We start from the raw sequence: 24742 nt of genomic DNA, 5'->3' as shown, positions 1-24742 counted from the left end.
TTGCCGGTGTATCAGCGGTTGTGTTGCAACGTTACTCCACGCTCGGTTTCAGCGCGGCTCGTTGATTGCTCTTGGCGCAGCCTTATCGCCTCTATAACGCGGAACTACGAGCGTCCACCGTAAACTGGTGTGATACAAGGTCGTCGGCCTTAGGTTCTTATCCGAATAAATCGATGTACTTAGCGACTGGCGGACTCATTGTGAAAACGGAAAAAAGGAGTTTGGATAGGTTTAATCACCTTGCATGAGTACAAATTAAAGCAACTGTACAAATAAATTAGTTACAACTAGCTGTTTCCATTGCTGCACAAACCGTTGTTTTACAATGCTCGCATCAGAACTGCAACAGGCATGAGTTGAATTGACTCCCCGGGCCGTATATTAGCTACCCTTGGATTGGTACTGCAGCGAGGCACAATATCAAACTTAGAGGGTTTTGGTTGGTTGGTTGATTAGGGGTAGGAGACCAAACAGCGAGGTCATCGTCCCATCGGATTAGGGAAGGGTAGGGAAGGAAACAGGGCAAATCAACCTGTGTGTGTGTGTGTGTGTGTGTGTGTGTGTTGTTCGCATTTAAGTAGTGTAAGTCTAGGGACCAACGACCTCAGCAGTTTGATCCCTTAGAAATTCACATACGTTTGAACATATTGAAACCACGCTGGCATTTGCCTGAAGCGATTTAGGAAAATCACGGAAAACCTAAATCAGGATGGCCGGACGCGGATGTGAACAGTCGTCTTCCCGAATGCGAGTCCAGTGTGCTAACCATTACGCCACCTCGCTCGGTATGGGTTTCCCTCACTTGTATCAGTACAGTCGTTTCTCACTTCAGCCTGACAAATAGTGTCCAAACAGAGGTAATATGAAAACTCGGGATAAAATAACCAAGCACATGTGAAAATTGGAACACCGAGGAAAAGACACGTAACTGAAACGATGTACAACACTCTCTGCGTGACAATATATACGTAATGACTATGACAGAATTGTGTATAATTTCAGTCTCTGAGGCGGCAGAAGAATGTGGTGCCCCGGTTAAAAAATCGTTCAATATTCTCATTAGTATCCGACTAAAATTTTGCACATTTTCCCTCTTTTGTAAACAAAGGTTTCAGACTGTGTTTATTCTTGTCACCAGATGATTTCGTGTACACCTGTTGCCGTAATAAACAGTTCTTTGCTGTTTCTGGTTCAAACGCTATTTAATTTTCCGTTTTTCTCGTGCCGTTTTCTTTTTATTTTGTTTCATTACGATTATAGTCACGTAGGACGGTTGATGTCCGTCATTCGATTATTTGTGGCCTTCGGCTTATAACTGAATCTGCTTAGCTTTCTCCTGGTTCTCCTGTCTCTCGTCTCACCCTTGTGCAGGTAGCCTAATTGTGGCTCATCAGTAACATCTAAATTACTTCCCAGGCGATGTATGTGGGTTCTTGTTCCTCAATCAATTCCTTCCAGGTTATACGTCACTCAAAGATAGACAAGCGTTGTGCGACCACGCATGACTGCAGGACATGCACTGTGATGACAATTTTCTCCAGTCTGTTGCGATTTACAATCATTTGCATTGTTTAGTGATAAATAAAAGCGTTCTAATTCCCATACACTATTGCGAAAATGATCTGATATTGTCTACACTCTAGGAAATAACACGATACTGCTAATTTAGAAGGCGCAGCATTCGCTTGAGACTGCACCTTCTCATGGCGCCTCACTACTTGATTATCTGTATTTATTTCGCCTGACATGGTTAGGTCCTCCACGGCGACACAGATCTTTTCTTCCTCAGCAAGGTAGCGCAGTAATATTAGGGGCGACCAAAAATTTTCCGTTTGAGTGCGTTTCTACACCGTATTTGCAACGTAGTGTGACTCCGATGCGCGTATATAATCACCGACATGCAGGCAAGAAATTAGTGTGGCATTCGTACCGTTTGGACGTGTGTACGGTGTACGTTGGAATGTGAACTATGGCGACATTATTACCAAATGCCTCCAGATACGACTAACTTGCTATTATTTTCATGGCTGCCTGGCCGGCCGCGGTGGTCTCGCGGTTCTAGGCGCGCAGTCCGGAACCGTGCGACTGCCACGGTCGCAGGTTCGAATCCTGCCTCGGGCATGGATGTGTGTGATGTTCTTAGGTTAGTTAGGTTTAAGTAGTTCTAAGTTCTAGGGGACTAATGACCACAGCAGTTGAGTCCCATAGTGCTCAGAGCCATTGAACCATGGCTGCTGAAGGACAAATGCCGTACTCATCTACAGTGGGATGAACAATGTCTATGTGGCAGCATGTTTGCCGCAAACCACCCCTATGGTTCAAATGGTTCAAATGGCTCTGAGCACTATGGGACTCAACTCCTTAGGTCATCAGTCCCCTAGAACTTAGAACTACTTAAACCTAACTGACCTAGGGACATCACACACATCCATGCCCGAGGCAGGATTCGAACCTGCGACCGTAGCGGTCTCACGGCTCCAGACTGTAGCGCCTAGAACCGCACGGCCACTCCAGCCGGCCACCCCTATGGAATGATATGCGCGTTGATCGCGATTAGACAGAAGACATCGATCGATCTTGGGTTCTTTGTAGCAGGTGACGAAAGCTGGTGTCACGATTCGGAACCGGAGCCGAAATCGTCGACGATGCAGTGGTGTCATCCATAGTCCCTTTGTCCCAATAAGTTCAAGAGCCAACCATCTGCTGTGAAAGGTGATGCTCATCCTGTTCTTTGAATACCATGGCCCAATTCTTCAAAGAATCTGGTATCTCCATCACTGGGGAACGGTACTGCACAACACGAGAGCAATTAGGGTCTGCACTTAAGGCGGAATGTCCGGGAAAACTGCGACAAGAGGCGTTGCTGCTTCGTGATAACGCACATCTCGGTGTTGTGAATGTCACGACACAGAAGTTACGCCAATTCAAGTGGGAGACACTCGAATACAAGCCCTATAGTACTGATCTCTCCCCATGCGACTATCACGTCTTCGGTCCCTTAGTAAGGACCTTGAAAGGTCGACGGTTCCTGTCGAACGAGGATGAGCAGTAGACTGCCACGGACTTCATTGCGCAGCATAACAAGCTATTTTACCAAAGTGATATCTTCAACCTGGTGCATCGCTGCGATGATTGCCTCAATGCTCATGGCGATTTTGCCTGACTGGTTTACCGATTCTGGACTGTAAGACTTACGAACGGAAACACTTTGATCACCCCTTATACGTGTAGTACATGAACAGTAAATAGTAATAATGATAATAATAATAATAATAATCGTAAGAATAATACCAGTCAGATTAAAGGTTATGCCTCTCAATCGAAGTCTAAATCCCGTGTGATGGGAACATTAAAGATACGGCGGCACAGAAGAAAATGAAGTATTATTATCTGAGGTAGCTTCTTCAGAAAGCTGGATGTGAACTGCAGTTGAATTGATTACACCAATCGATGTAAGCTATGTTGTGCAAAACAAAGACAACAGTAATGTGACAATATGCGGGATGATAGGGGGTATTAGCACAGATATTTCTATTGGTGACAATGTATTGAACGACGTTACATTCATATTTACCTCATTTGCAGACTAATAATTGTAGCTATTAGTAGTAGAATGTTTTTAGGTTGGATATCATCTACAAGTACATATGGCAAGCAAGCCATTAATGCTTATTTTTCCCTGTGCGGCGGGTTAGGTGTTGAAGAGTGGACACACGGATGCAAAACGATTAAATTATGCTGAGACGAGCAGTCGACTTAGTTGTGTATGACCGAGCAGAAAACATCAGGTAGTAAATTATGTGACGTATTTGTGGGAAGATTGGTTCTAATGCAGAGAAAAACAACACACTGAAATGGGTACATGTTAGCGTACCTACGGTAGCTATATCTGCAGTTACACCCACAAGACTGTACATCACAACGATATCTAAAGGAATGTATGGCAGCAACACAGAAGGAGTGAACGTTGGAGAATAAGCTGATCGTCAGAGAGAAGAGCGTAAAAGAGTAAGATTAGCAGAGGAGGTGGAGGGCTGAAATAAACGTTGACAGCCAAATGTTTTTTATTCCAGTCTCTGATCACAATATCAATTCTTTAGACGATGACCGGTTTCAGTCCGTAATGACCATCCTCAGATCTTTTTTACACCATGTCCTAAAGTGATAAGGCCATCATGGCATCGTCAAAACATATAAATATAATCAGCACAGCATCGTCACATAGATCTAACACAGGGCTTCACAACATACGTGCTCGCGGAGCAAGCTGTGAGCAGCAAGGCGCGAGCACGGAGCAGCGCGAGCACGCTACCCCCACTACCGGACCTGAGCGGAGAGTGGGGAGAGTCACGTGGGGCACACAACAGCTGCCGCCAGTCAATGTAAATCCGCGGCCACCTGCAGGGATATCACTCACGAATTATTACTGCGACAATTGAAACAAATAAAGGAGAATGTACACATGCCACATAATTTTATTAGCTTAGTGTATGCCTCTACATTCGCATTAATTTGTGAACTGTTACACAATAAAAGGTGTCACTGAAGTGTGGGATTATCGGTTATCTTGTACTTTTTGCCCTTTACAATTGCGTCTATGTTCGGAGTAATTGTTCTTGTGCATTTTAGGCGCAGCGTGCAGTTTAAATTTCGATCAGACAACGCGTTTCTCAGGCGCGTCTTGTTACATTTCATTGCAGAGAACAGTTGTTCACAAACATACGTGGAACCTAACATTGATATTATTGTAGCCGCCAGTTTGTGCAAACGAGGAAATCTATCCTGAGGGAAGTGTCTGTAGAATTCCAAAATGTTTTTCTCGTTCTGAAATTTGTTTCTGTATTCTCTGTCCCACTGCAGGTCAATAATTTCTTGCTGCAGCTCAGGACGAATCTGTTAAATATTCGCTGAATATGGAGAGAACAGATCAAAATCACTGTCTAGTGCTGTCAGATCTTGAAAGCGCCGATCAACTAAACTATGTGAATAACGTTCACAGTCTTTGTGAACATCTTGCATGGATGATAATTTAGGAAAATGAGCTAGGTTTCCTGTTTACAGCTGACTCACCCAAAGTGTCAATTTCATTTTAAAATCTCGTATTCGATCTATGAAATGAGTAATTAGCAGATCTTTACCTTGTAGTAAAATGTTCAAAGCATTCAGATGGCTAGTTAAATCTGCTAAGAACGCGAGATCACATTCAAACGTGCGCGCGCATTTCCCCTCCCTCCCCTCCCTCCCTACTCAGCGACCTTGCACCCGCTCGCGAGCACGTGCGTGAGCAGACGCGAGTACTCGCGCTCAAAACCGGCCCGTTGTTAAGCCCTGATCTAACATAAGGTGTAGAATAGGCCACATCCTCCACACAGTGATTATTGCAATAATGTGGCCTATTCTACACCATATTTTAGATCTATGTGACGATGCTGTGCTGATTATATTTATATGTTTTGACGATGCCATTACGGCCTTATCACTTTAGGACATGGTGTAAAAAAGATCTGCTGATGGTCATTGCCGACTGAAACCAGTCATCGTCTAAAGGATTGATATTGTGAGCAGAGACTGGAATAAAAAACATTTGACACTATTGGATCACTGTTTGTATACGCGATTATGTCGCAGCTGGTGGAACGTTGACAGTGTTGACAATATGCCACGAGTAATAGTTCGTTGTTGAACATATGGAAGCTGGGACATCCCGTGATAGAGGAGTCTAATCCCCTCTTTTATGCAGAGTGGCTTTGAATAGTAACTGGGTAGTGTGTTCAAGATTCGTATGGGCTGATATGAAGAAGGAGATGGAGAAAAATTTAGTGTTATGCATAGGAAAAAATCAAAATTCAAGACGTATCAGATCTTGTTGTTAGGGAATGCTGGTAGATGTCTGATATGCGGTGAGGGGCATTGACGACACGTGTCGTTTCTTGAAAGCTCCTTATATTTTCTGGGGCAGATGGGTGTATTAATAGCTTTCTGACTGATTTGACGTGGTCCACCACGAATCCCCTTCCTGCGTCGACCTTTTCATCTCAGGGTACTGTTGCACCCAACATCCTCAATTATTTGTTGGATATATTCAAACCCCTGTCTTCCCCTGCAGTTTTTGCTTCCCTCTAGTACCATTGACGTTATTTCTCGATGTGTTAATACATCTCCTATCTTCTTTTCCCTTCTTCTTGTCAATGTTTTGCACACATGCCTCTCCTCGTCGATTCTGCAGAGAACCTCCCCATTTCTTGTCTAATGTGACCACCTGGCTCCCCATGACGGTTAACTGAATTTTATTGCTTTGTTTCAGAGAGAATTCCACCAACATGGCCAGGTCACTGCTCCCATCGCAGCTTCTCGCCCAGTGTGGGAGTTCGCTACTTGTGCTTCTGCTGGTCTGCCTGCCCGCTGGTAAGTCATTTCGCGTCTGTATTCCAACAAGACATGTGTTTTTGTACAAACTCTTGACAGTGTGCTCGTTGATACATAGCAGAAGGATAATTGTGTAGGAAGCCGAAGCCCAGGATTAATACAGGGTTATTTGCAACTACAACCAGTGTTTCAGGAGACGACTACGTGGAAGGTACATACGGAAAATAGACATACATCAGTGGATGGCATCTCTCCAAGTTTTCAGCTCACAGTTCAGGTGCTCAATATGGGCATTATTTGCGACCTAGCAAACGTCAATACGATGGTCAAATTCTTGCCATAAACGTCCCAATACGTCATGGTCCATATCAGCTACCATATTAGCTTCCTTGAATTTCTTCCAAAGGCAGGAACACACGATCTTTGACATAAGTAGAACTCTCATGGCTCCAAGCGAGGTGAGCATGAGGGCCATTGAAGAACAGAAGATTCATGATGGGAAGCAAATCCCCTCCAATGCTGAGGCAGTTCTGCTCTGAGGTAATGGCAGAAAATATGGTGGAGCGCCGTCTTACTACAAAATGAGGTGCCACTCTCTTTCTATAATTGTAGCATAAGCCACTGCAGCAGCATGTCCGGGTAAACGAAACCAGTAACAGTTTTTCCGAGAGAAGAATGGTCCATATACTTTTGGAGAGACAAGAAAGACGTTAACTTGAGGTGAATCACGAATGTGTTCCACAATCTGGTGTGGACGTTCTCTGCCCTAAACACGTACGTTGTAAGCATTCTGTTTTCCACACACATGGAACATGGCTTCGTCACTGAAGAGCAAGTGTTTAGAACTGGCTTCCTTCAGTAGATACGGCAAGTCACTGCAGAACTCAGAACGAAAGTTCTTGTCCTGAGCAGTTAGCGCATGTAATGCAATGGTTTGGGTCTAAACGTAGAAGGCGCCGGACAGTAGACTGCGGTTCCCTGATAAGGAGCGCCGTCGGTTTCTTCTGGCTTCTGACGAAATGGTTCCCGCACACGGTCCACCTTCCCTGCAAACGCTCCTGATCGGCCTGTTTGATTCACACAACATAAGCACCCAATCTCACGAAATATGTTGTGCCGTCTTTTGACTGTTTTGTCCCTCGGAGCTCTCACCTGTTATACGGCACGAATCAATGGCTGAAACATTGCAGGTGACTCACACGTAGCGAATTCAAGAACACAAAAAGCACACGTTTCTCTGTTATACATTTGTTCTAACGTACCTGCCCTCCCCCCCCCCCCCCCCTCCCCCGCCAAGATGCTACGAATCGAAACTTGGAAAGAGGCTCTATCCACTTATATGTATGACTTTTCTGTATGTCTTTCAGTTTTCAAGCAGTATTTTTCTGAAACACCAGAAGTTTTTATGAATAACCTCATGCATTTGATGGGATAAAGCCTTCTCCTTAGACACAATCAGTGGCCTCAAATATGATCAACATTGGCGGATAAGGCGGAAAGTTACATGTAAATAATGTATATTGCCAGCTTAACTAATCGAGTATTTTCAGTGAAACAAACACTAGTCACACGAAGCTACTCGCTGGGAAGCGTGATGCCCGACTGTTGTGTACGACTGTGTACACGATGGTACGGAGGGGTGGGCTACAGAGTGGTGCGGCAACTGTTGCTGTAGGAAAGCTGGACGCGAGCAGAAGTGATAAGTGAACAAGTTAACTCAATAAACAGAAGATTTAATTAACTTGTATTTCCCTAAGCGAACGTAGACTCATTACCGATGATGCAGCAAGAAATAATATCCACCTCTCAACGTCAGCCAGAGTGAGGCTCTCTGAAGTAAGCACGAACGATGGTATAAGAGCTGCGACTGGGCGGCGCCTGCGTAGCTTCACGTCGTGAAGTAGCTCCCGGCGCTAGTGAGGTGAGTTTCTGTATTGCGACCGCAAAAGGTGCTCACAGTCCAGAGCCGCTGGAGACATGGCTCAGCGGACGCTCACCATTGGGTCCGCCAGATCCTGTACAAATGTTATTTGCGTCTGATGGAAACGTGCAATTCTGTTGAAAACTTCGAAGCCCTTGGTGTGGTAGTGATATGCGATACCACACTGACGATAATATGAAGGGACCAAATATTTGTGTCCAACGATGTGACTTCTGAAATTTTCCCGGCGTATTTCTTCTTCTAATAATTTCCGGGTATGCAGCCGGATCCCGTCGACATTCTGCCACGATATTTCGGCACAGCCTACGGTCTTCTGGCGGTACGTAGATGATACTTTTGCTGTATGGCCTCATGGCAGACGGGAACTGGAGAAATTCCTTCATCACTTAAACTCATTACATGAGAACATCAAATTTACGATGGAGATTGAAAAAGAGGGCACTTTACCATTTCTAGACGCGCTAGTACGCCGTAAAATTGATGGGTCATTAGGACATTCTGTGTACAGGAAACCGACTCACACAGATCTGTATCTCCAGGCGTCAAGCTGCCATCACCCAGCACGAACAGCCGGTGTTCTCAGTATCTTAATACATCGAGCGCATATAATATCGGATGATGAAAACCTCCACGCAGAATTAGAACCCTTGCAGAAGGTTTTCAAAGAGAATGGCTACACTTCTCGCCAAATAAGGAAGGCCATGCGCAAGTGTCATGACAATCAGCAACGCACTGAGGACGCAGATGACGACTTTAAATCAACTGCGTTCCTTCCATACGCCGGGAATGTGTCTTCGAAAATAGGCCGATTACTGAAGAAAAATAAAATCAAGGTTATCTTCCGTCCACCAGCAAAGAACCGGGCTCTGGTTGGATCCGTTAAAGACGATTTACAACTGAAGAAAGCAGGCGTCTACAAAATTCCCTGTGAATGTGGCTCTGCATATATTGGCCAGACGACAAGAACTGTCCATGAACGATGTATAGAACATGAAAGATACACCCGTCTGCGGCAACCGTCAAAATCGGCAGTAGCAGAGCACTGTATTTCATTGGGACATTCAATGGAATACAATGGAACAAAAATTTTAGCCCCGTTTTCCGGTTTTTGGGATTCCGTAATCAAGGAATCAGTGGAAATACGTCTTGCCAATAATCTTATAAATCGTGACAACGGCTTTCAGCTGGATAAAAATTGGAATCCTGTTATTAAAATTATACAATCACAGCGGAATCGACAGTGTCATTCGATACTCAATGACTAGATGAACCTTTATTTTCACCACCGAGGGCAGCACGTACAACTCGGCTATGCTGCGCATGTCAACACCTGACGCATACGCTGTAGGATACCAGTACATTTCGCATGCGCGAGATTCGGCATAAATACCGCGACTGCACCTGGGCTCTTCAGTAGTTGTGTACTCACCTGATGATGGCCGGGCGTCTCTGGGCCGGAATATCGTGGCAGAATGTCGACGGGATCCGGCTGCATACCCGGAAATTATTAGAAGAATTTGTGTCCAACATTAAAAGGTGCAGGTGATTTGTGTGCTTTGCTCTGGACTACTGATTAGAGTCACAAATCAGTCCCATATAGGGCTTGCACAAAGTAAGATGGATGTGGCGCAGAAATACGTTTTCACACTGAGCACTGGACAAGTCAATCCCATCGTTCTGAAGTGATGAACGCATTGACTGAGCCTAACGACCTGCGCATTTTGGGTGTCTTCGTTGCTCTCTATTTATTAAATAGCATGGACGTGCAGTCTTCACACTCTATACCTAAAAGAGGCAAATGAGGAAACAAAAATCTCATTAAAAATGTGCATGAGAGGATTACAGGAACCGCTAGCTACTGCAATGCCACAATAACGTGAATAGAAGGAGATGGGCAAACATAGCTAGAATTATTTTCCAATCCTACATTACTTTAGAGAGATGCAGAAGAAAGAGAAGAAAATTTTATACTTAGGCAATAAGGGCGAACAGGTTGCCGGAGGACTGACACTTCCACGTGACACATGTTCTTCATTTTACACTAGCTGAGTAACCACTGCTTCGCTCATGGACTGTATACTCTAAGTAAGACCATAAAGCATAGACTTTCCCGAGTGTAGTTCTGACCAGAACACGATTGATAGTTGGAGTCTGAAGTTTTTATTAATCCAACCTTTTGAGTTATTGTAGTGATATTTCCATAGAAACTTTCAGTCTTTAACACGTTTTTCTTTATTTCGAACCGAGATAATGAAATATTTTCATAGAATTTTTCATTCCCAGTGTCACGCCCTAGGAGTTGAATTTTCAATATCGAAGTACGTATTTCTTTATTTATGGCGGGGAAGTCAGATACCAGATTTTTACAGATGTAGCTTTAAAAATGCTGTAGTAGTTATTTTATAACCATTTCTTTAAAAAAACTTTCACGCTTTATTTCATCGCCTTACGGATTGAGTTTCCAAATATATTGAAACAAGTATTTTTGTTTTACTGACCGAGAAACCAAATACAATTTTCGTATTTCCAGCTTCAAAATTGCCTTAATAGCGACATATTTTCAGAAGGTTTTACATCTCCTATTTCACCCCCGTAGAGGTCGAATTTCTAAAAATCGCTTTTCAAAGGATACCTACCGTATAAGATCGACACCCTTTCCAAATTTGAAGTTTCTATCCTCAGCGATTTGGGCTTGGCAATGACGAGTTAGTCAGTCAAGACATTTCCCTTTGTGTATAGAGATTGTAAGTGTCGTACTAAGTAACGTTGTTGGCTGCGCTACATTTTTACATCTGTGTTCTTTTTTTTTTTTTTTTTTTTTTTTGAGACCAGTTTTTCTTTGTTTTATCCTTCGTATATGAAAAAAAAAATTTGGTACTCTAGGGTGAAACTATTGACTTTGAATTTTAACTTATGTATTTGGCGAATTGTTGGTTGAACTAACATAGCCTGTTAATATTATTGTTTGCAGCCCCGCTAGCTTAGCTTACAAGTTACACATTTGTCCATAGGCTTCATCTGTCGAACTGTAACTCACCTACTGGACAGTGACCATTCACAATAGAGCCCCCAGCACTAATGTGGTCTCCTCCCTAACACCCGCTGTGCAGCTAAAGGCCAAGTTATTTTACGTGCGCCCTACTCTTGACCTAAGTCCAAATTTTCAATTTTTGTGAAGGTATTTATTCTTTATAAACACGTGCTCTGATAACTGGAACCCAAAACATCTGAAAATTTCCGGCTGTGTCTTCCAGTAAGTATTTCATTCACAGCCATCGTTCGTGTGATGTCATGGTCGCAGAGGTGTCGTTAGTGAAATGGAAATGCTATCCTCTTTTTTTTTTTTTTTTGTTTCGATCTGCAGAGCTAACGAAAATATTAAAAAAAAAACCGACGTATTTCATTTCTAAAGCTACTCACTGTAAATGAGTGCAATACTGGTATTTGTGAGGGCATTGACTTTACAATGGTACGGGCATTACGCAAAGGCAATGTACTATAGTCCCTACAAATGGCACTATTTCATCGGGGACCTATTAGTGTTGCGTCCACACTTGAACTTAATGACACCTTGAATGCTGTAGGCAATTTCAGTGAGGTGTCTCAATGTCTGTGAAGGAACAGCGGCCCATTCGTCCTCAGGAGCCGTAGCCAGAGAAGGTAATGATAGTCGACGCTGGCGTATGGAACCAAGTCGGCGTTCTAACTCATCCCAACGGAGTTCCATTGAGGTGGGACCGATTAGATCAGTCCACTTTTGGGAATATTACAGTCCACGAACCATTGCTTCACAGTGGACTGTGGAAAAACCGATAAAGAAGAGAATCGGAATATTTAACGTGTGGTGCCATAGAAGGAGGTTGAAAATTAGGTGAGTTGATAACATAAGGAATGAGGAGGCTCTCCGCATAATCGGCGAACAATGGAACAGATCAAATCACTGAAAAGGAGAAGAGGCAGGATAATGGGACCTGTTTTAAGACATCAGGAAATAGCTTCTATACTGCCAGATGGAGCTGAACAGTGTAAAACTATTGGGGGAAGACAGAGATTAGAATCCGTTCGACAAATAACTACTAACATAGGGTGCAAGTGCTATTTTGATATGAAGAGGTTTGTGCAGGAGAAGAATTCGTAAAAAAAAGAAAAATTCTGGGACGGACCAGGCACCTGCTTAAGATAGCAACCAAGAACGTCAGTATCCCACTTACCTGCTAACCTAATGGAAATGCAGACTTGAATAGCTGCCTCTATACTCTTCTGTGACGGTCATTAGGCGTCAGACAAATCCTGAACCCGACACCACTGACCCAGCCGGCCGAAGTGGACGAAAGGTTCTAGGCGCTACAGTCTGGAGCCTCGCGATCGCTACGGTCGCAGGTTCGAATCCTGCCTCGGGCATGGATGTGTGTGATGTCCTTAGGTTAGTTGGGTTTCAGTAGTTCTAAGTTCTAGGGGACTGATGACCTCAGCAGTTAAGTCCCATAGTGCTCAGAGCTATTTGAACCATTTGAACCACTGACCCAAGTTGCTCACCATGTGTTCCATCGCCTACCTCATTCGCCCACCATACTGCTTGAAGGTTTCTACTGTTGATCTTGTTGTTCGTGGGTGACGCCTGAAGGCGAAACTGATTGACTGGAGGCGACTGCGTACTCTATGGATTCAGTACAGCATCTCCAGTCGTCTCCAAAACGAGAACGCTCAATACTGCCTCATTTTCATCAGAGTGCACTCAAGCCACAATTTGTACATAGCGGTCATCAGCTGCTGTTGTTGAACGTGTTGACAGTGACTGGTCATTAGGAAACAGGTCTTCACTGTTTTGTGTCTAGCGATAGCGTCTGAAAGTTGGAATGATGACGCTGTTGCGTACACCGGGTTGGCGGGCAACACCACTTTTTGAGGATGTTTCTTGTCCTAAACAGAGCAATGTACACAAGAGACGCAGCGTCCTGTTCAACAATGAAGACGCAGAGATCTCTACTCAGCTGCGTAGAGAATGCACTTATACCTTTACATCTACATCTCATCTTACGGTGTGTACCACTTTGCTGTTCCAATCGGGAATGGTCAGCGGGAAAAACGATTGCTGGTAAGATTCTGCAATTTCACTAATTTTACTTTCGTGAAGTTTTAGAAAGATATAAGTAGGCAAAAGCAGTATATTGGTTGACTCTTACACCATATTTATGGATGTCCATCTCACTGCATTGGAGACAACACGCTGCCGAATGTAGATTCCTGGTGAAAGCTAGTCCACGTGTGCTAGCAACAGGGATCCCACAGTAAATACGCCAAGGAAGTGAAATAGTCGTTTGTTAGTGGTGGGCCCTGAGGATGGCGGTAATGTGCCACCGAAATTAGTCGTGTGATAGGTGAAAGGCTATCTCAAGATACAGCTGTTGCGATACCTTTTCTCATAAACTACTTCTTCTTCGCTTTGATCACGTCTGGTTCGCGGTCCAACGTACCCAAAAATGGCTGTGAGCACTTTGCGACTTAACTTCTGAGGTCATGAGTCGCCTAGAACTTAGAATTAAACCTAAATAACCTAAGGACATCACACACATCCATGCCCGAGGCAGGATTCGAACCTGCGACCGTAGCGCCGCCCGGTTCCAGACTGTAGCGCTAGAACCGCACGGCCACTCCGGCCGGCAACGTACCCAAGATTTTTGAAATTTATTTCGTTTAACCCTATCGCCGGATGCCCTTCCTGTGGCCTCAGTCGTCAGTTACCTAACGCAGAGAATCCGCGGGGCCCGTCTGCGAATCTTGTAAACCCTGTCGTGTGTGTGATCGTATTTTAACCGTTTGTGAATCGCATTTTATGATTCGGAAGTTTGGGACCAACCTAGAATTTACCTTAATGCACCTAAAAACCACACTGAGGCTGGCAGTGCACAAGACACGGTCGTTAACCCCGCAGGGCAGATTCGATCCGGGTCTGGCACACCTCCCTGTCCCTCAAACCAGCGTGCTGAGCGTTACGCAACATGAGCCAGTCACTTCTAGTAAAGTACGATCTCTGACTTAACCATCAACCACACCATTACACACAATACGTTTCACGTAGGACCAGCAGGAACTAATACCGTAGACGAGAAAAAGGAATTGAGAAGTGCTGATTAGTCCGGTGAACTGAATAGCAAGGAAGCGTTCCTGACAGGTAGCGGTTACTATATGGCAACGCACCTTTTGGTTTCAAGAGAGAAACTATATGTGATCCTGAGAAGCAGTTATAGTTCAATTAACACTATGTGGTGCACTTGTCCACTGCAGTGGGCAGCTGTTAATAGTCATTTCCTTAGCGTTTTTAATCAGTCCTAAGGCTGCAAATGCACGCAGTTCACTCTTGCGGATACTCCCCACTGGTGCTGTACTTCCGTCCATTTGAAGCCTCAGGACTGATTAAGATCGCCAAAGAAACCACTGTTAACAGCCGTCCACTGCAGAGGACAAGTGTATCACATTGTTGATTTCCAAATAAAGGGCTCCAAGTGCGGGTTCTCCGCAACATAAATTTATCTGACAAGAACTGGCATGTGTCTGCACTTTCACGTTTAGCTTCGTTATTACAGTAAATGAAAATGCCCGTCGTGGTCTGGCCAGTATTAACATTGGTATTTGCTCTGTCGTTGCTCCTTCGTCATTCGAGTTAAACATCAGTCAGACTGCAAATATCGATGACGTGCAGACATAAACAACAGATATTTATGGGAGGGTCGGTCTTATAGTAAAGCGTCGGATTTCTGATATAACGGCAGCCTGGCGGTCTGACACGCGCTTCGGCTATACGCAGTGATTGCCTGGGATCTAAACGAATTTGAGTTTTGAGCATTTTATGTCCGAACTACACAAAATATTATAAAGTTCGAACAGTTAAAATTAAATTATTTCCTCCGTTGATTACAGAGCGCCACAGAGGGAACGGTAGCACTGACGGCAATGAAAATAAAGTCATGTCACGGTGTCGCAAGCTGTGCCCTTTCCAAGGACAAGGTTGTCTCCAGGACTCTTACCCTACAACACAACTGACTGCGGAGGCTGTTACGCCAGTCTTCCAGTCTGAAGGTAATAAAGGAAGATGTCAGAGTCACGGGTGTTGGCCATCACGTTAGCGTCCCTGTCAGAGAATTTGACTAACAAATTGCTTCGCTCTATTTGTTCCGTCTCACGCGTGGTTAAGCAATTCGTGCCGGTTACGGAATGAAACCACTCAAGGACGGTAAACTGACGTCAGGCAAACATCTTTTCGGCGGAGTGAACGATGTAAGCATTTCAATTACAGCACTTTAGGCGCTTTGCTGCTAACTGCAGAACATACAAACGTGCAACTGGGATATTTATTAATCGCCCGGGGAGAAGATTTCTTAGTGGCAACTTACGAGTTATTTAAAAACTGTAGTCTAATTTATAGGCTTTGATGGTACAAATGACTGATGCAAGTAATGAAACATTAATAATTTCATACTAAGTACTTGCGAGTACAAAATTAATATCATTTGCTGTTGTGAAAAATAAATACTGGTTGCTTCATTTGTTTCTGAGCTATCACGCAGGTTGATGACATACGAAATGAATACCAATCAGGCTTCTATTAACATAAAACACAGCATCTGCTCGAGTAAAAGTTACGGACGACTAGAAGATACCAATGGACACGCTAAAAGCTGCAGAAGTGTGCTTTTTAGGTTTTAGCAAACCTTTCGACATTTTCTTTGACAAAGTTAGCAGACAGAATTTTCCACCACGCGTTATACAATTTTTTCGCTTGTACATGACGTCTCGTCAGTATTACATGATATATGACACTATAAATTCATCGTGGACATGCATTGTCAGGCGTCATCCTGGCTTCATATTCGCTGTGAGGGTCTTTTCACAGTATGTCAGTGACATATCCTCCGTTCTGTCCCACTGTCAAAACCACGTGACCTCCAGTTATAGGTAAGTGCATAAGAAATTAACTTGAGAGCAGCCACCGAGAAGGTCAACGTCGACATGTGCATCGTAATAGGCATGGAATATTGGGTTAAACTTCAGACTGCAAAACCCAAGCGATACTGGTAAGGCATTCAAGGGTTTTAAATTCCTCCGAACTTTAATATTAAATGGAACTAATGTGAATTGCTCTTCCTTAGCAATTGATCTGGGAATGATACTGGATAAAGACCTAAACTGAGCAGAATACACAGATGCAACTGGACTGTAGGCATTGTGATTCTCCACATCTTACAAAAAGATAAACTGGGGTCTGACAGTGACACATGCCTGAATAAAATGGCAAAGGGTCCCTTTGAGACATCCAGTTTTGTAGCAACCTCAGTGCCACCTGCACACCTTTCATGAGCATTTTAAAAAATGTATTTGTACAGAGACAACCCATGACGAATTCCTAAGCCCCTGCAGGCAGGCAACCACTCGACTCTCTTCAGCTGAGTGGTAGTAAGCTGCTGCTCTAGTGCCTGCTTGCAGGCAAGCGGAATCTAAAGGATGTCGAAGGGGTTGCTTCAATGTAGGCACATGAATTTCAGAGCTGAGGACTTCTTTTCTCATGTGTCGACACCTTGTTGTTTGAAACCTCATCGAGCAAGAGGGCGGCGTCAGAGGACGCCATGCTTCTGCACCGTTACAGAGGAAGATTGCAAGTGCCTTTGAGCCAAATTTCAAAGCTTTGTATCTCACTGGGAGACAGTTACGAACTTTCGTAAAGTTACCCTTTCATTGTATTGTGTAGTATACAAGGTGTCCCAGAAATGTTGCGACAAACTCCAAAGGGCTGTAGAGGATCTCTCGAGGATAGGAACCCATGTCCAGCAACGTCACTCAACGACGCTACAGAGCGTCGAAGTTATAGGCGCTGGAACCTGCCACTACGCCACCGCTTCAGCAGCGAACGTGACTTTGTACGCTGACAGACGGTAGGTGGAACGTCTTGCGACTTTGGTTGTTATTCAGTGATCGCAACCGATTGCCTCGATCGCCAGTGGAGAAGATGGAGCTAGCTGCTGCCTAGACAGACCTTGAGTCCTATGAATGCGACGCTCTGTTGCCTTGATGGAGGATGGTTTCAGACACGGGTTTCTATCTGCAGTTAGTTTTTCTCGTGGGACTCTCTAAAATCTCCGATGTTTTACATCGTGCAGGAGTATAGATACACTGCTGGCCATTAAAATTGCTACACTACGAAGATGACGTGCTACGGACGCGAAATTTAACTGACAGGAAGAAGATGCTGTGATATGCAAATGATAAGCTTTTCAGAGCATTCACACAAGGTTGGCGCCGGTGGCGACACCTACAACGTGCTGACATGAGGAAAGTTTCCAACAGATTTCTCTTACACAAACAGCAGTTGACCGGCGTTGCCTGGTGAAACGTTGCTGTGATGCCTCGTGTAAGGAGGAGAAATGCATAATACCACGTTTCCGACTTTGATAAAGTCGGATTGTAGCCTGTCGCGATTGCGGTTTATCGTATCGCGGCATTGCTGCTCGCGTTGGTCGAGATCCAATGACTGTTAGCAGAACATGGAATCGGTAGGTTCAGGAGGGTAATACGGAAGGCCGTGCTGGATCCCAACGGCCTCGTATCACTAGCAGTCGAGATGACAGGCATCTTATCCACTCCGCTGTAACGGATCGTGCAACCACGTCTCGATCTCTGAGTCAACAGATGGGGACGTTTGCAAGACAACTATCTGCACGAACAGTTCGACGACGTTTGCAGCAGCATGGATTATCAGCTAGGAGACCATGGCTGCGGTTACCCTTGACGCTGCATCATAGACAAGAGCGCCTGCGAATGTGTACTCAATGACGAACCTGGGTGCACGAATGCCAAAACGTCATTTTTCGAATGATCCACGTTCTGTTTACAGCATCATGATGGTCGCATCCGTGTTTGGCGACATCGCGGTGAATGCGCATTGGATGCGTGTATTCGTCATCGCCATACTGGCGTAATACCCGGCGTGTTGGTATGGGGTACACGTCTCGGTCACCTCTTGTTGGCATTGACGGCACTTTGAACAGTGGACGTTACATTTCAGATGTGATACGACCCGTGGCTGTACTCTTCATTCGATCCCTGCGAAATCCTACATTTCAGCAGGATAATGCCCGACCGCATGTTGCAGGTCCTGTACGGGCCTTTCTGGATACAGGAAATGTTCGACTGCTGCCCTGGCCAGCACATTATCCAGATCTCTCACCAACTGAAGACGTCTGGTCAATGGTGGCCGAGCAACTGGCTCGTCACAATACGCCAGTCACCACTCTTAATGAACTGTTGTATCGTGTTGAAGATGCATGGGCAGCTGTAGCTGTATACGCCATCCAAGCTCTGTCTCAGTCAATGCCCAGGCGTATCGAGGCCGTTATTACGGCCAGAGGTGGTTGTTCTGGGTACTGATTCCTCAGGATCTATGCACACAAATTGCGTGAAAATGTAATCACATGTCAGTTCTAGTATAATATATTTGTCCAATGAATACCCGTTTATCATCTGCATTTTCTTTGGTGTAGCAATTTTAATGGCCAGTAGTGTGGTTTTAGTGTTTACTACGGACAGTGTACTGCTCAACATTATATCAGAACTTATTTCATTTGACACTAGTAATTATAGCTATTAAGAGCACTATGTTTTCTGTTTCGTTAGTACTTCCAAGTACATGTGGCAAGAGCAAGCCATTAATACTTACACCGAGGTGACAAAAGTCTCGGGATACCTCGTAACATTGTGTTGGACCTCCTTACGTCCAGTGTAGTGCAGCAACTCGACATGGCATGGACTCAACAAGTTGTTTCAAGTCCGCTGCAGAAGTACTGAGTCACTGTCCATAATTGTGAAAGTTTGCCAGTGCAGAATTTTGCTCACGAACTGACCACACAATTGTACCCCATAAATGTTCGATTGGGTTCATGTCGGGCGATCTGGGTGGCCGAATCATTCTCTCGAATCGTCCAAAATGTTCTTTAAACTATTCGCGAACAGTTGTGGCGCAGTGACATGGCACATTGTCATTCATAAAAATTCCATCTTGGTCTGGGATCATGAAATCCATGAATGGCTGTATTTCGTCTCCAAGTAGCCGGACATGACCTTTTCCAGTCAATGATTGGTTTAGTTGGAGCAGAGAACTCAGTCCATTTCATGTAAACACAGACCACATCATTATGGAGCCACCACCAGTTTGCACAGTGCCTTGTTGACAACCTGGGACCATGGCTTCGTGGGGTCTGCGCCGCAATCGAATCCTACCATCAGCTCTTACCAACTGAAATCGGGACTCATCTGACCAGACCACAGTTTTACAATCGCCTGGCGTCCAACCGATATCGTGACAAGCCCAGCAGAGGCGCTGCAGGCGCAAAGGCACTCGCGTTGGTTGGGTGCTGCCGCAGACCACTGACGCCAGATTTCGCTGGAATGTTCTAACAGATAGATTCACCATATCCCACGTTGATTTCTGCAGGTATTTCACGCAGTGTTGCTCGTCTGTTAGCACTGACAACTCTACTCAAACGCCGCTGCTCTCGGTCGTCAAGTAAGGCTCTCGGCTAGCACGTTGTTTCTGGTGAGAGGTAATGCCTGAAATGTAGTATTCTCAGACATGCTTGACATTGTGGATCTCGAAATACTGAATTTCCTAAAGATTTCCGAAATGCAATGTCCCGTGCATCTAGCTACAACAACCATTCAGCGTTCAGAGTCCGTTATTGCCCGTCGTGCGGCTACAACCACGTCGGAAACCTTTTCGCATGAATCACCTAAGCAGAAATAACAGCTCCGCCTATGTTAATGCTCTTTTACACCTTGTGTATGCGGCAATACCGCTATCTGTATGTGTCCATATCACAATCCCTTGACTATTGTTACCTTAATGTGTAATCCCTGGGCAGCAGGCCAGATGTTGAAGTGTTGACGCACAACGGTTAGCCTTTGCTCACAGGCAACACTTACAGGTGGAGCCACGACTTTGAAAACTACATCAGGTAGTAAACTACGTGACACGTTTGCGGGAAGACGTTAGAGAAAACATAAGTAACAGAATGAACTGGGTACATATTAAGATAACAATGGTCACAATATCTGCATTTACACCCCCTAACACCCGATATATACACTCCTGGAAATGGAAAAAAGAACAAATTGACACCGGTGTGTCAGACCCACCATACTTGCTCCGGACACTGCGAGAGGGCTGTACAAGCAATGATCACACGCACGGCACAGCGGACACACCAGGAACCGCGGTGTTGGCCGTCGAATGGCGCTAGCTGCGCAGCATTTGTGCACCGCCGCCGTCAGTGTCAGCCAGTTTGCCGTGGCATACGGAGCTCCATCGCAGTCTTTAACACTGGTAGCATGCCGCGACAGCGTGGACGTGAACCGTATGTGCAGTTGACGGACTTTGAGCGAGGGCGTATAGTGGGCATGCGGGAGGCCGGGTGGACGTACCGCCGAATTGCTCAACACGTGGGGCGTGAGGTCTCCACAGTACATCGATGTTGTCGCCAGTGGTCGGCGGAAGGTGCATGTGCCCGTCGACCTGGGACCGGACCGCAGCGACGCACGGATGCACGCCAAGACCGTAGGATCCTACGCAGTGCCGTAGGGGACCGCACCGCCACTTCCCAGCACATTAGGGACACTGTTGCTCCTGGGGTATCGGCGAGGACCATTCGCAACCGTCTCCATGAAGCTGGGCTACGGTCCCGCACACCGTTAGGCCGTCTTCCGCTCACGCCCCAACATCGTGCAGCCCGCCTCCAGTGGTGTCGCGACAGTCGTGAATGGAGGGACGAATGGAGACGTGTCGTCTTCAGCGATGAGAGTCGCTTCTGCCTTGGTGCCAATGATGGTCGTATGCGTGTTTGGCGCCGTGCAGGTGAGCGCCACGATCAGGACTGCATACGACCGAGGCACACAGGGCCAACACCCGGCATCATGGTGTGGGGAGCGATCTCCTACACTGGCCGTACACCACTGGTGATCGTCGAGGGGACACTGAATAGTGCACGGTACATTCAAACCGTCATCGAACCCATCGTTCTACCATTCCTAGACCGGCAAGGGAACTTGCTGTTCCAACAGGACAATGCACGTCCGCATGTATCCCGTGCCACCCAACGTGCTCTAGAAGGTGTAAGTCAACTACCCTGGCCAGCAAGATCTCCGGATCTGTCCCCCATTGAGCATGTGTGGGACTGGATGAAGCGTCTTCTCACGCGGTCTGCACGTCCAGCACGAACGCTGGTCCAACTGAGGCGCCAGGTGGAAATGGCATGGCAAGCCGTTCCACAGGACTACATCCAGCATCTCTACGATCGTCTCCATGGGAGAATAGCAACCTGCATTGCTGCGAAAGGTGGATATACACTGTACTAGTGCCGACATTGTGCATGCTCTGTTGCCTGTGTCTATGTGCCTGTGATTCTGTCAGTGTGATCATGTGATGTATCTGACCCCAGGAATGTGTCAATAAAGTTTCCCCTTCCTGGGACAATGAATTCACGGCGTTCTTATTTCAATTTCCAGGAGTGTATATATAGGGTGTTACAAAAAGGTACGGCCAAACTTTCAGGAAACATTTCTCACACACCAATAAAGAAAAGATGTTATGTGGACATGTGTCCGGAAACGCTTAATTTCCATGTTAGAGCTCATTTTAGTTTCGTCAGTATGTACTGTACTTCCTCGATTCACCGCCATGATTTCATACGGGATACTCTACCTGTGCTGCTAGAACATGCGCCTTTACAAGTACGACACAACATGTGGTTCATGTACGATGGAAGTCCTGCACATTTCAGTCGAAGTGTTCGTACGCTTCTCAACAACAGATTCGGTGACCGATGGATTGGTAGAGGCGGACCAATTCCATGGCCTCCACGCTCTCCTGACCTCAACCCTCTTGACTTTCATTTATGGGGGCATTTGAAAGCTCTTGTCCCGGTACCAAATGTAGAGACTCTTCGTGCTCGTATTGTGGACGGCTGTGTTACAATACGCCATTCTCCAGGGTTGCATCAGCGCATCAGGGATTCCATGCGACGGAGGGTGGATGCATGTATCCTCGCTAACGGAGGACATTTTGAGCATTTCCTGTAACAAAGTGTTTGAAGTCACGCTGGTACGTTCTGTTACTGTGTGTTTCCATTCCATGATTAATGAAATTTGAAATAATAAAATGAGCTCTAACTTGGAAAGTAAGCGTTTCCGGACACATGTCCACATAACATATTTTCTTTCTTTGTGTGTGAGGAATGTTTCCTGAAAGTTTGGCCGTACCTTTTTGTAACACCCTATATATATATATATATATATATATATATATATATATATATATATATATATTGTGCGTATGTGAAGACACACACTTTTTATAAGAAACAGTGCCTATTGACATTAACAAGCTAAATGTAGAGGTAAATTGCAATGTCAATGTCAGTAAGCATTATTCCATTTAAAACGTGTATGTTTACACAGAAAATACACTTTCTAAGTGTGTTATTACAATCTTTTGTATTGGCTAACAATACGAGCCCCTTATTACCAATCCATTCTCTGAAAACCGCACATCAATAGCGTTTTCCATTTTCGCAATATGTGCAGTGCAAGTTTTAGGTGATTCACCCTGTGTATAACGACAGATTCCTTGGATTTCCGTATCACTTCGCCCCTTTCCTGTTCCGTTCATGAAAGGTGTACTGGAAGATCGACGGTTGGTAAGAGCAATATATCTAATTTTCCCGATTTTTACCGTTATTGCCATGTTAGTGAGTGGAAGTATATGTTGCCTAACTCTTGCAATATATGTTCTCGGATTTTTTAACAGTAAACCTCTCCGTGATGCACAACGCCTCTCTAAGTAGCATCCACCAGTAGAGTTTGACGAGTACGCTTTTTGTAGTGTCACCGCCAGACACCACACTTGCTAGGTGGTAGCCTTTAAATCGGCCGTGGTCCGTTAGTATACGTCGGACCCGCGTGTCGCCACTATCAGTGATTGCAGACCGAGCGCCGCCACACGGCAGGTCTAGAGAGACTTCCTAGCACTCGCCCCAGTTGTACAGTCGACTTTGCTAGCGATGGTTCACTGACAAATTACGCTCTCATTTGCCGAGACGCTAGTTAGCATAGCCTTCAGCTACGTCATTTGCTACGACCTAGCAAAGCGCCATTACCAGTTACTATTGATGCTGTAAAACATGTACCGTCAAGAGCGATGTTCACCAATTACGGATTAAAGTTAAGTATTCGAGCAGCTACGTACGTTTTTTGTTAGTCTCATTTCCTTGACCTGTTCCAGACCTCACGCCAGCCCGCGTGAGCTAAAACGCGTGCCTTTCGGCTTCCTCTCATAGTGGGTTGGCTGTCTTGCCAATCCACAACACTTATAATCCAGGTATCCGCTTTTATAACCTACTACAGTGTTGGAAATCAGAGAGAGAGAGAGAGAGAGACTCTTGAAAAAGCAATACAAAACGTCAATACAACTGCAGTGAACGAGACACCCACACATCGATAACATTGAAGATGCTCCAAGAACCAGCAGCATGATGAGCTTGATCATGGGTTGTTGCAGTTACGAGTGTGTTTATGGAACATGTAAATGTAGGAGCCGGCCGGAGTGGCCGAGCGGTTAAAGGCGCTACAGTCTGGAATCGCACGACCGCTGCGGTCGCAGGTTCGAATCCTGCCTCGGGCATGGATGTGTGTGATGTCCTTAGGTTAGTTAGGTTTAAAATGGTTCAAATGGCTCTGAGCACTATGGGACTCAACTGCTGAGGTCATTAGTCCCCTAGAACTTAGAACTAGTTAAACCTAAGGACATCACACACATCCATGCCCGAGGCAGGATTCGAACCTGCGACCGTAGCGGTCTCGCGGTTCCAGACTGCAGCGCCAGAACCGCGCGGCCACTTCGGCCGGCCTAGGTTTAAGTAGTTCTAAGTTCTAGGGGACATGACCACAGCAGTTGAGTCCCATAGTGCTCAGAGCCATTTGAACCATTTTTTTTTTTTTTGTAAATGTAGGCCGCAGATGCTGTGTTGGTGCTGAAGTTTGTAGCTTTATAAGTACCGTGTCGCGTCACCAGTACAAAGTCCCGAAGCAGCAACTGGTGCTTACCACAAGACAAGTGCTAAGGGGAAAGCAAAGATTTACGTAGATTTTACACTGATTTCTGCAGCCGTTAGTTCACAGGTGTCTAACATTTCTGTTTTGAATCTTACTCTTTCGATTGCAATTTCTACCAGTTCCTGCTTAACTGGTCGGCGGTTCTCTAGACGATTCGGACCATCCTCAAAATTCTACGAAAGCGGATCAGCAGGTATGTTCAGTTGGTTTATCCTGATTTGAGAGAATTTAAATCAGTTTATGTTGAACAAAATACGGTGAAAAATCGTAGTTTTCATCTAA

The 24742-nt window shown here is 45.3% G+C and overlaps 1 protein-coding gene across 1 annotated transcript in view; it reads left to right on the top strand.

The window, feature by feature from the left end:
* LOC126234757 (uncharacterized) overlaps window positions 1-24742 on the top strand; it is a 120235-nt gene that overhangs the window by 63069 nt on the left and 32424 nt on the right. The window contains exon 2 of the mRNA XM_049943506.1: window positions 6305-6405. Coding sequence (XP_049799463.1) covers window positions 6321-6405 — 85 coding nt within the window. The 5' untranslated portion in view covers window positions 6305-6320. The remainder of the gene's footprint in view (window positions 1-6304; window positions 6406-24742) is intronic.

Source organism: Schistocerca nitens, chromosome 2 (genome assembly GCF_023898315.1).
Source record: "Schistocerca nitens isolate TAMUIC-IGC-003100 chromosome 2, iqSchNite1.1, whole genome shotgun sequence".
NCBI classification, from domain to species: domain Eukaryota; kingdom Metazoa; phylum Arthropoda; class Insecta; order Orthoptera; family Acrididae; genus Schistocerca; species Schistocerca nitens.
This window is presented reverse-complemented; position numbering and strand designations above follow the sequence as displayed.